The sequence below is a fragment of the Callionymus lyra genome, chromosome 19 (assembly GCF_982586985.1).
Source record: "Callionymus lyra chromosome 19, fCalLyr1.hap1.1, whole genome shotgun sequence".
Classification (NCBI taxonomy): domain Eukaryota; kingdom Metazoa; phylum Chordata; class Actinopteri; order Syngnathiformes; family Callionymidae; genus Callionymus; species Callionymus lyra.
The window spans coordinates 2,280,317-2,293,239 of NC_141836.1; the positions used below are offsets into that span (position 1 = coordinate 2,280,317).

The following is a 12,923-nucleotide window of genomic DNA, read 5'->3' on the forward strand; positions in this document are numbered from 1 at the left end:
GATCGTGACGTCGTTATTCAGAGACACACGTCATATCCAAAACTGATCGTGACGTCGTCATTCAGAGACACACGTCATATCCAAAACTGATCGTGACGTCGTTATTCAGAGACACACGTCATATCCAAACGTATATATTTTAACATCCTCGCGTCATTTAGCGGATGACGACATCAGCAACCACATCGATGAAGTGCGCATGCGCGGAATAATAATTGGCGCGGATTAATGGATGAAAATATTTGATGAAAGTTGGTGGTTTTAGACGAAACGAGGTAATATTCCAGGTAAGTACACTACTTTTACTATCTGTATTGATTATTGTATTACGTTATTTGTGTATTTATTGAAAAGATAATCATAATTACGACGTGTTAGCGCCATATGCATATTTGTTGCATTGTTAGCTTAAGTGGCTAATCTCAGAAAATAAAATGCACACAGAATAGTTAATAAACATGTATCAACTTTTAAATGGTTACTTTTATAAACAAACCATTTATCCTGAATCCTCAACCAAGTCAACTTTATTGATATTGTTGTAATGTTACATAAAACACGAACGTCTAAGAAATGTGTATTGAGATTATTTAAAATGTATTATGGTTTGAAACAGAGATAATCAGTGATCAATATTATCCATATTTTACAGAAGTCATTTCAACATGGCAGCCAGGCAAGACATACAGGTTTGAATCTCTAAGAATGTTTTGATTGAATGTTTTTCTGAGTCAATATTTTCCTGCAGTTAGAGAAGTTGATCGAAGATTTATCGAAGAGCAGGAACCTCGAAGAACGGCTCTTCCACAGAATGGCGGATGAAGGGAAAACTTTAAAATGTTCCAAACACTTCCTGTCCAAGCTGGATAAACTAATGTGCATGGTAAGACTGTCGCGTGTGAGACGACTCTCTTGTTCTTGATCCAAACTGCATTTATAGACTTTAGACCAACAAGCCGTTACTGCAGCCACTCTGTGTCTGGATGTCATTGGTAAACACGGCAAGAATCTACAAGTCGCAGGTTCTGCTCCAGGGCTGGTTGGAATAATAAACCAGGGCTTAGTTGAGAAGATAAGTACAACTCTTTTGAAAAAGGTTTCCCGTGCATTGACTGTATTTGATCCTTTATGTTTGTGTGCACATGGTGCAGTGGTTTGGGAAATGCAGACTCATATGGATACAGTGTGGCCCAAACTGGAATCTAACCTTATTGAACCTTTGTGAGGATTTCTTGGACACCTTAATAGTAAGTAGTGTGGCCTTACTAAAACCTTTCCTCTTCGTATTACTACTTAAGTTCTTGTGAAGTCAGAAGACACACCTTTCATGTGATCAGGGCTGGTTTTAACATTCTCCAGTTTTTGTCTTTGTTGACTTGTCTTTGCTAACAAACTAAGTAATGTATCTTTTTGTAGGAAGTCCACGGATCATGCAGGAAAGGTAATAGTCTTTTCCATATTTGGTTGCATTTGTATGTATAATTTTTAGAAAAGCTAATGTTTTTCCAAGTCTAGGGAAATGGTTGTCGAACCTTTTAATTTCAAATGTCAATACAATCATTATCTCTGTTTTACAGGAACATGTGACGTTTCTGAGTCCTTCTTGTATTTGCTTGGTGATTTGGTGGTAGATGCTAGAATTTATATCCTGATCCGAAAAGAGGTAGTATTAACTTCTCTTTCTAAAATCACATGCCAGTCACTATTTTTCCTTTCTTGTAGGCAATTCGCAAGTTCAATATTCTTCTGGACAAAATACCAGCAGCACTTAAAAAGACTATGTTGTCATCAAAGGAAACCTCAGACATGATGTATGTTAAACTGTTATAAAGTGAGATATTGTGTTTATCAACACAATGTTAATTTCTCTGCATTGTTCTACACGACTTTAATAGGATCAAACTTGCTGCTCAGATATTGGACAATGGTGGTATGTTATTGTTGATCTTTTCTCAGCTCACTAATGACAAGTTGACCAGTTGTTTTGTATAAGATTACGACTTTCAGACGGCACTGGTGGAGTCCTTGTGCAGGATGGTGACTTCCAACCAGAGGAGGCAGCTGGCAGATCAGTGGTTCTGCAGCAGTCACGTGGCCAATGCTTTTGCGAAGATCTGCGACTCAGATTTTGAAACAGTAATGTTTTCATTACAATATATGTTATCTTTGGATATTTGCAATTCAACTCAATTTAATTCCAATCAATGTGTTATTTTAGGATTGCAGAAAGTTTCTGAATTTGATAAATGGTATGCAGGGAGACATGAGGAGGTAAACGCATTTTTGTTTATTGAAACTGTGTAATCTTTATTTTAAATTATTGTGTTTTATTCTTTTCTAATTAGAGTTTACTCTTATCCCTGTTTGGAGACTTTTCTGGACAAATGTGAGGTCAGTAGAAACCTAGAAAATACTCGTTGTATTGTACAAGATGTAAAAGCTTCGATCTACTATCGATCTGTGCTTCAGTCATTTTTGCTTTTGTGGTTTACTCGTTGGTTTACTCGTTGGTTTACTCGTTGGTTTACTCGTTGGTTTACTCGTTGGTTTACTCGTTGGTTTACTCGTTGGTTTACTCGTTGGTTTACTCGTTGCTTTACTCGTTGGTTTACTCGTTGGTTTACTCGTTGGTTTACTCGTTGCTTTACTCGTTGGTTTACTTGTTGGTTTCCTCGCAGCTGCTGATGCCATTGGATAACAAACTTGAGGATTTCTGGGTCGATTTCAACGTTGGCAGCCACAGTATTTCCTTCTACTTCTGTTTGGCTGAAGATGAAGCTCAGGTATCTCATGACACGTGATGTCATACTCAAGCAGAAGTTAACAAGTTAAACATATTTTATCACAGGGGGGACAATGGGAAACACTGTCCGTTATTGAGAATGAAGTGGAAAGCTACAGTGTCACAGGTATTGTATGAATGAAATATGACTAGTCAAAATGTAAATACCTTACAGAGTCCATCTGTTCATTTCATTCAGAGAATGGTAAAAGTAAAGTCCTAAAAATCCATCTATTGGACGTCTTGAATTTGGGCTCGGTAGCAGGATCCAGTCTTTCCATTCACTTTAGCCGGTCACTTGACATTCTGCAGGCGGTCTGTAGGATCTTTGGGAAAAATAAACAAAAGGTAAACAGATAGAATTATTTATTTTTTTCAACATTAGAAAGCAATATTTTAAATATGAACCCTTTTTCCAGGGTTTTATGGCAAAGAAGGGAACATCTGTAGCAAAAACTGAAATCCACTTTCAAATGGTGGACAACAGCTCTCAGGTAAGCAGCAGAACAAGTGGCAGCACGATTCCTCCTGAGTTCTCGGACTATAGCTGTTCCAAAGAGTTAATTGTTGAGAAATGGTCAACTATTCTTTTTACAAAAGTTAAGATGTATTTATAACCAACATTACACATGATGTCCTGTTTTCTGACAAAGGCTGTTATCCCTGAGAGCCAAACATCTCTCGTGGAAAGTCAGAATAATTCAGCACCATATTGTCTACCTTCCAGCCTTGACAGCGAACAGGTAACATTCTTTATTATATTCTCTACTACTCACTTGGATACTGTGAACAGACTTACACATAAAGACTCTAAATATACAGCTGCATGTAATAAACAATGAAAAAATTGTAACAGCAAATGGCAATTATATGTCACAAGACAACAATTGTTTTTTCTAGTGTACAAGGATAATATTTGAGAAAATCTTTGTGGTGAACGTTGCAGATACTAAAATGATGAATCCACGATGTACATTTGTTGACTGTTAAGTTAAAGTTTAAAATAATTAACCTAAATGAATGTGTTCCCATCATTTAACTCAACTTTAAATGTTTTAAACAGTTTTATTATGTTTGTTTTTTATTATCAATATTGAACAAATCTGCTCAGGCAACAGCAAAGAGGAGGAATTCAAAGTCAACCACCTTCATCAAGAGCACTGGAGATGGAAGTTGTCATAAATCTAGAATTCTTTCCAAAGTGGGCCAGAAAAGAGATTCTCAGGTATGAAAAAAAACAAATGCACTTTATGATCTTGTTCTTTAAATTCATGTATAGTTTTAAGAAAACAAATGACAAATGCCAGGTGAAGAAAACATTTATTAGGCTTCTCTCTAGTACGGGGTCACAACGGTAACCCCCGGCAACAAAGTCTAGACCAGTGGTTCTTAACCTTGTTGGAGGTACCGAACCCCACCAGTTTCATACGCGCATTCACTGAACCCCTCTTTAATGAAAAATAAATTGTTCCTTTAGTTTTGCCGGTGCGAGACTAGAGTTGCTCAACTTTGAAAATCATGCAGATCACTCCTGTGAATCCATGTTGTACATATTTGTCCGACCACTTTCTTCTTTTGCCCAACATAGTTAGTATGGATTAAAATATGAACAAAGGAATAACACGTCGTACTACCACGACAGTCGCACTAAATTCCCCTCAGCACTGATTGGCCAAGCAGTGTAGCGTGATCATCTGTAGCCAGCGATGGCCAAGCGGGGTCTGTCATCAAGAATTTACACAATAATTCGGGTGTTTCCGAACCTCCGTGGTGGAGGCTCTGCCGAACCCCTGAGACCGACTCACCGAACCCCTAGGGTTCAATCGAACCCAGGTTAAGAACCACTAGTCTAGACGTTTTTACGCACAATAACCTTCTTACTATCTTTCATTTTGTGTTTACTTTCTTGTTGATCCTTTGGTTATTATAAAGAATCATTAATGAGATGCGTCTTCTAGAGGAATACTGTATTGTTTTTTTCTTCCTTTATTGTGTAAATGAAGTTATTTCAGAAGTGTACTGAGCTGATGGCAGCCCTTGGCTATGTTGAGATGTGCTCTCATCTCTGTTATCTTTTGAATAGAAATGACATCATGTGACATGTCTCATGTGATTCACCTGCTTGAAGAGTGGCTTAAACCTGTAATAATAAAGATTTTCCCACGGGAAATTTGGAGCAACACAAAAGCAGAATTGAAGGTGTTATTGAATGGTCACGCTGTCACAGTGTGTTTTGACCCCAGCTCTAGTGTGCACAACTTGTCTTTAAATGTATGATTCTTTAAAATGTACTTCTGTCCTTTAAATGAGTGTATTTTTGTTTCTGTTCATGTGTGATTGTTCAACAGGGTGTACCTGATGAAAAAGCTGTAGAAACGGTTCAAGAAAAACAGCCAAACAAACATTCTCAAGGTAATTACAGTAGTTTAGTATGTTATTGAGTATTTCATTATAAAAAAACGAGAAGCAAGTTGTGTAGAAAGTGTTAATATATAATGAGAATACATTTAATTCGATTGTCTTACTTACCTAACCCAGGTTTATTTTCTCTTCAGAGGATTGTGTTGTGCCCGACACACAGCCAATGCCTGGACAACACACGTAAGCACATTCGATTTGAATTCCCCTTTGGACCGGAAACAGATAATGTCATTTCGAGATGGCTACTGGAAGTTTTGTACTGAAAAATAGTTACTGTGCTGTTAATGAAAATGACAAATATTTTAGAAATAAGGTGCTTAACGTGATTTGAACGAGACAAGATCCACAATGTCCTGCTAACCTTTCCTAATGTACACCAGGCCACGTATTCAGCTTAATCCTGAGTGAAAGTGAAAAAGAGGTTATGGAAAAGACGATAAGATCCTACTCTGTTTACATGATGTTTTCACTTTGTCCACATCATGTTGAAGATCTACTAGGTGGAGGAAACAGTCAGTCTCTGAAGTGATAATGATGCCAACACAGAAAATGACTTCTGTGCCATCACTGGGTAAGACGCGTCTCCACATCTATCATCAAGTATATTTTTGATGGAAAATTGATGTTAAATTCTTGTTTTAAAGAGTCTTGTTCAGTTTCTGAAAACTCCGCAAAAATAAGAGCGGACTCTCCTAATTCTGTCAAGATGTCAATTCCAAATTCAAGCCCCATCAACCAGAAGATGCTTCATAGCAAACTCACACAGAAACTTCAAGATGTGCTCAATGAAAGGAACGGAAATATCTTGCCTCAGGATCCTCCGAAACATCAGAACATGGTCTTAAATGTGGTAGAAAACTACGTAGAGGAATGTTTTACATCAATGGCACCTCAAAAGGAGAAAAACTCACTTTACACGAAAACCAAAGGCCAACAAGTCAAACAAAATGTTCCTTTTGAGGCAAAAAAACAGACCAGATCCAGGAAAAGTCTGCAGAAGAAGGCCGACACAGCAGGAAATAATAAAGAGAAGGTACATTATTAAAGTCTATTGTACGCTTAATATTTAGGTCGAAAGTTACGGATAGACACACACACGCATGCAGCAAGATAAAAAATAATGATGATGAATCAAAGCTTTAAAAGAAACCTAAAATGATATTAGCCATCTGCACAGATCTTTACGTTTATTCTGATTTTTGTTTTCTAAACACTATAAATTGTTATTTAGATCATTGCGCACATCTTATGTTTTAATAAAAAAATGTTCTATTTTCTAACAATCTTTAACAATATCTCATCATTCCATTAATTTCATCTTGTATTCAATTAAAAGGATATTATTTACTTTTTATTCTTACATTTGCATAAAACTTTTTATAATTTTACTTAGAAAAACCAATTAAAGTTTCTAGAGATAAAATACACATTATCAATCATGTGTTATTGTATATTTTTATATTTTCTATCGCCAAATGTTTTTATAACATAATAATATAAGGGTCACATCTGTTTTTGTTTTCTGTATTCATTTTTTCACTGCTTAATATGGCATTAACTTAACAAAAAACGTTTTTAAACACAATTCCATGTCATTCTTCTGGATACAGAGAAATGCAGAAGTTGCTGGGAACATGGTGAAAAACATCTCCAGCCATTACGAGTACAACGGCCGATTGGAAAAAACACAAAAGATCTCTCAACTTTTAATGCCTCCTCTCAATATCAGGTAAAGATTATCGTTCTTAAGAAAACTACGTGTATGCCTGCTGACCGCAACTAAAATAGTTTATCTGTAACAGACCAGTTTTTAATACAAGTTGGTCATCGAATCTCAAAGTAAGTTTTAAAGAATTATTATTATTATTATTATTGTGATTTTAACAAATGCCATCTTTTCAAGACTGAACAATTTGGAGGACTAAGTATAAATAAATCTAAAGGAAATCTTCAGAAGGAAAGGTCAGTGTGATTTATGATTCAAAAAAGCTTCAATTTTCATTTTAAATTGATTATACTCATCAATTCTATTCTACAGAGACGATGCTTTTGCTTTCAACGTTGAAGCGCACTCTTTGTCAAAGGTTAGGAGCAAAAGCTATAATGTCCATCCATCTGTTGTGTCCCAAGATACACTGGACTAGATTTCTACTTTTTAAATGAATGTTTGACTTTATGTTGCAGCAGAAGAACTTGAAAAGGAATTTATTTAGTGACGCAGATACAGAAAACATCAATACGGATGTTAGCTGGTTGGAAGGGTCTGTTAAGAGGCCGGAAATTGCCAAATACTGCAGGCAGGCACCAAGCAAGACTAAAACTGTGCTGACTTCTAGGAAGACTGGTGTGAACATACAACAAAATCACCATTTTAAGTTCACTGTGAATAATGTACTTTCTTCATTGCCAGCAAACCACCAGGATTCTACACAAGCCTCCCCAATGCCGATAAGAGGAAAACCAAGGAAAAGTCTGGTACCTGGTTTTTAAGTCTAAAACGTATGCATTACACCTGTTAACCACAGTGTGTCACTAATTGTTAAGCCGCAAGCCTCCAAGAGGAAACCTCGGCAGCAGCAAAACAATCCTGCAAAGTCTGCAGCAGGTGTGGAACAACCTCATGTCACCAGACGCAGACCCAGCAGAGCAGCAGCCAAGAATGACAAGAGCTACAGAGAGCTGGACACGGATGACAGCCAGTCAGCGACCAAAGTACTTCTAGCAACAAATACTAGCTTCAAGCGTTCTTATTTACTTACTATCCTGGTTAAAAAAAAAAAAGTTTTTCAGTTAAACAGCATGTCTGTTTGGATTTTAAATAATCCTTTTCAACGTTTTGAGTATAACATATTTATCGTTTATGTTCTATCAGTACTCGATGCATCACGAAACCGATGGATCAGCCTGCTGGAGAAAGAAAACAAAATCAAAGCCCAACTTTCCCAGCAGCTCACCCAAGACATCGATGGACTTTCCTCTTTCAGAGGTAGAAAATAATTTAAAAATAATAATAATTTAAATCAAAAATGAAAATGCTTTTTTTTGATGAATGCTGCAAAAATCATCACGGTTGTCAGTTTGAACATATGATACTGGTGTATTTATTATTATATTGAAAAATAAACGTTAATGTGGATTTCTTACTGCGAAAAACAATGTCAATCAGCTGAAGACTGAGAAGAAAAGGTCCGAAGATGCAGGGGGAAGGAAAAGCAAAACCACTGATTGGACTCTGGACAGAAAGAACCAGAATGAATCTAAAATTCTTTCTATTCACAAGGTATGTTGATATCAATGGTTTTCTTCTGTGGTCAGAGCCAACTATTACTACTTCCACTATTGAATGCTGATAATGACTGGACATAGAGTGTACTTGGAAAAAAGAAGAGATACATTTTTTATTTTATTTCTTGGCTTTGTTTTCAGCTGAGGCCCGATTATTCTCCTGATGGAACAGAAAGAATGGACAATACATCTCTTTCTTTCCAGGAACAGACACACGATCTGAAGGGGCCCAAGGCTTCCCGTTGTGCCTCTGGTTCTGCCTCATCATCAATTGAGAAGGTTCTACGTAAGAGATAAAACAGTCATTTGACTATTTAAGTGGACTTTCGGTCCATTACATTTAAAACCCACATTGCATACAAATGTAAAAAGTGAATGTAAAAAGTTTGTATTAAGACAAGTTGGTCTGCTTGTTGGTTCAATGTGGACTATAAATGTAAATGTAGAATTTAAACCAGGGAAATTGTGCTAGTTCATTAAATAGTGAATTAAACATATAAACGTTAACCTCCCTCTTGCTGCTTGAACATCTGTGTATGTCATTCTTCTCCTCAGATGCTGATAGATCATCCCGGAACTTGGCTCTGTCCATCTCTCTGCCGACATCACCAACATCACCTCCTCCTCTCTACTCGGATCACCCATACAATAACTCCCTCTCAGTCACTGCGCAGGTCCCTAAACCTCACTCTTCAGTCAGCAGTAGAAAGAAAGTAAAGTCGCCCTGCGGCCGTAAAAAGTCCTCATCAATCCACTCCATTCATTCTCTATCACCACTTACCTGTCACAGTACCGCATCACTCACCTGCGTTAACCTCAAGGTAATTGTTTGATTATATACATCAGGACACATTGTCTTGGAGTAAAACAGCATCATGTTGTAAAATGCGCAGAAATTCAAACAAGATATTTTACAGAAAAGTTATTTTTCACCAATGATTGTTTTGAATGATGTGTTCAGCGACAACAGGTGGTTTCAAACACAGCTGCGTTTTATGTAGGAATTAGGTCACAATTCCTCATTCTGGATGGAAAGTCACAGCTTAAGGGGAATCTTAAACTACAAGTCTCATGGACTGTAGAGTTCTAGGAAGATGTTTTATCCGAGAAGCCCTTGCTAATTTTTTTTGCCAAATTTTTAACTTTTACTAATGTATTATTTTACTCCATTGCAGTTTGAAACTGTCAAACGTTTTCTCGTCTTTTTCCAGAAAGGTTCCCGGAAGTTCCCACCTCCCCCTAAATCGCTGACCCCCCATCCTCCTTTGACGTCAACACTGCTTGAGCAAGAAAAGCCACTCATGCCTTCACCACCTCTGTCACCTCTGCGTGAAGCTGCCATCAACCGTGACTGTCGTTGTAGCTTCAGCGTGTCATCAGTGGTGTCACAGAGCCAGTCGTCCTGCAGGTCATCCGTGGTGGCAAGAAGAGTGATGGAGACTTTTACTGGTGGCAACGCTGGTTCTCATCTTCAAGAGGTAGGCTGTTCTTGCAAGTGAAGTTCACTTGAAATGGTGGTGGTGGTTATAAATTTCTTTTCATTATATTCATGTATTTTTTAATTTTTTGACAGAAAACATGCTCCAACGATGACAGGACACCAGAACCTTTTGTTTCAGGTCTGTGTGAATACATCAAATTCAGTTAAAATAAATAATGTCGATAAAACAATATTAATAAAACATGAAATCACTTGATGCCAGGGCAGCAGTATGAAAAAATGAAACAATTCATCGTTATTGTTTTGTCCAGGACCGTGTGCAGGACCGGCTTCTTCCAGTGAATCTGAAGCAGAAAAGAGAAAGAAAAACAAGTCGAAATCACGTAGCGAACTTCGCATGAAACCAAGAAAGCTCTTCAAGTCCTGTAAGATCATTCATTTGCAGTTGTGCTTGTTGTAGTTGTACACACATTGATTTGATTTATTCTATTTGATTCATTCCTCCTGTTATCGTCTAGTCACTGAGTTATCTGCAGCAGCTGAGATGAGCCAGGCCATGTCAATCACCGTGAGCCCTAAAGCGGCAGGTGGTGCTGATGAAGACTTTGAATTTGACGGTGAAGAGGAGGTGGAAGAAATTAACGTTAAACCGAACATTTGTAAACAACTCAACATTGAACTGAAGAAGAAATGCCAGGTGTGCTTTTGTGCATTCAAACAAAAGTTAACATAAATAATACATTTATTACATCAATGTATTGCATAAAAGCAGTTCTATTACTATAATATGATACTTTTATATACATGGGATTTATTTATTGAGGTTCTTGAACCATAACCTTATCATGTATTTAGATGCGTTCTAAAATGATGGAGCTCTACAACCAGCAGTCTCTGAAGACTGTGCAACAACACGTGTCCTCCTTCAATATAGATGTTCACAAAGACAGGTAATGTTATTTGCTGCATACATTTTATACTTATCTACCCTTTATGTTACATCTGCGATATAGAAATATTTACTTACATTTACTTATGTGTGATGGTAAGAACTCAAAGGCTTGAAGAGGTTGAAAAGATCCTTCTTGGGGAGATAAAGAAACTGGAACAGGAAGACTTGACCCTAAAAACTATGGAGAAAGACCTGATTGTAAGTCACAAGATGATTTGGCTTCTGGTTTTGTACTCATGACTAAAACACTCCTGTGTCTGTCTGACCACAAGTGAATCTGTGTGACCGGCTTCTGCTCTGTCCTCCCACAGTTGTACTGGAAGAAACAGTCAAAGTCTTTACACTCTTATCGTGAGCAAGAAACCAAGAGGTAAAAATACTTGTATTTTATGAGTTTGTATCTGTGACCCCTGGAAGAAAAATGTCTAAATTATATTTTTAAGTTCTGACAATGTCCTTACAGTTGTGTTTTTAGAAGCATGTGATGAGATGTTTTAACTTATGACTAATCCCAGTTCTGTCGTGCAAACATATGAAGGAGGTCTCTATATCTAGTATATGCTAAAGTTTAGGCAAAGCCTTTGTCATTCTATACTGTATTCTTTTTTTAAGTGTGCCACAATTAAAGTACTATGTTTCCAAAGTACAGTAGTTCTCAAATAGTTTATGTCTAATTCAAATAATCAGACTGAGAAGTTTGTGGTGAGCTTTACAATTTATGAATGTATCTTTTTACAGAATTCCTTACTATCCTCTACCATAGAGAAAGAGGGTAATATAAGGAAGCACCGAAGACAAACCCTAATTAGTTTATCAGTAATGTAGTATTATCTCAGAAACTACTTTGGCTTAATATTTGACACAACAATATTAGAATTTGAAATGCTGATCAAGCTCGGGTTGGGCAAAGTTATCACAGCTTAGCAATTCAAATCATGGCAGAAACGAGGTGTGTCAACATTTTTACTCATCAGAGGTAAAGGGCGAAAATGGTCAATAATAACTTTAAGTGTTTTAAACAAACGCATACTTAACACTTTCTTCTTTGCTGTAGAAACGAAACCCTGAAAACCGTCCTCCAGGGCACCATGTGTCAGAGTTTGCAGTATGAGGAGAGAAAATTCACATCCCAGGTTTGACACAAGTATCTCACTAGATGATCGATGATTATCTTTATCCGCTATAAATCAAAGCTCTTGACACGTTCCAGAGGATTTAAAATCTTCTCATTCCAATCGTCCATTTTCTGCTGAAACGCCTTTCATTAGTTAAATTGCCCTCATTTTAATATTGTCTGATTCTTTGTCAGCGTTGCTAACATCCTGCTGCTCTGCCTGCTGTTTTCAGATGGCCTTGATGAGGAAAGACATGAAGTCGGTTCAGGACAGACTTATGACTGACATGGTGAGCAGAGATAACTTGTTCTCGAATGTTTCGTCACCTCATATTTTTTAAAAGAGGCTCTGACAACTGTTTAAGCCTTTCTGTAACGACAATAAAGACTCATGTTCTGCTTTTCTGTTCACGCTACAGCAAGAGAAGGAAATTCAGAATATCAAGCACAGCCTGCATGCGTTGTTTTACCCAGGCGGAGGCGGAATATAGGAGGAGCTGAGTTCTGTTGAAGGTTTTTCGCCCTGTAAACAAGGTACTTGGAGGTCGTGCTGTGCTCTGCAGCCCGCTCGCCTTTACAAACCACAGTTATTAATTCATAAGTGTTTTCATGTGGCGGTTATTTGTTCAAGCTTTTAGAGAAGGTAGATGTTTGTTCTGACCTGAATTGTGTTTTTAGGTGCTTTGACCTTAACTTGAATCTTGACTGTGTCTACATTCATTTAAATGTTCTTTAAAAAAAAAAAGGTATGTAATCTACTGTTTACACACCATAATTTTTCTGCTGTTATATACATTTTTAAGTTTGTTTAACCCTAAATAAATTATAAAATGTTAATCTGCTTAACTCTTTTTTAATGAAACGTATTATCCCTTATTATTTGTTCAGATTTGACAAGATGTTGACACGTATAATCAGGAAAACAAGG

General features: G+C 37.1%; 1 protein-coding gene across 4 annotated transcripts; it reads left to right on the top strand.

Moving 5' to 3' along the window:
- Positions 1–123: 123 nt before the first annotated feature.
- On the top strand, positions 124–12,753 carry sycp2 (synaptonemal complex protein 2). 4 transcript variants are annotated; one of them, XM_087781084.1, is made up of 43 exons: positions 124–287; positions 653–689; positions 749–883; positions 941–1,072; positions 1,143–1,247; positions 1,417–1,441; positions 1,578–1,663; positions 1,723–1,811; positions 1,896–1,930; positions 1,994–2,136; positions 2,219–2,271; positions 2,346–2,391; positions 2,679–2,783; positions 2,849–2,909; positions 2,982–3,130; positions 3,202–3,276; positions 3,436–3,525; positions 3,894–4,007; positions 5,131–5,194; positions 5,338–5,383; positions 5,695–5,774; positions 5,848–6,236; positions 6,814–6,932; positions 7,006–7,042; positions 7,107–7,165; positions 7,242–7,287; positions 7,388–7,547; positions 7,614–7,678; positions 7,748–7,915; positions 8,076–8,189; positions 8,370–8,483; positions 8,630–8,774; positions 9,044–9,309; positions 9,700–9,966; positions 10,062–10,107; positions 10,241–10,354; positions 10,448–10,626; positions 10,785–10,879; positions 10,980–11,079; positions 11,193–11,251; positions 11,936–12,014; positions 12,229–12,285; positions 12,415–12,753. In XM_087781084.1, the coding sequence occupies exons 2-43, from the start codon at positions 666–668 to the stop codon at positions 12,484–12,486; spliced, it is 4,407 nt and encodes a 1,468-aa protein (XP_087637210.1). In that variant the 5' UTR covers positions 124–287; positions 653–665; the 3' UTR covers positions 12,487–12,753. The 4 variants fall into 4 exon arrangements, with proteins under 4 accessions (XP_087637210.1, XP_087637213.1, XP_087637212.1 ...); XM_087781087.1 differs by having other exon boundaries at positions 8,693–8,774; XM_087781086.1 differs by having other exon boundaries at positions 7,391–7,547.
- Positions 12,754–12,923: the final 170 nt, after the last annotated feature.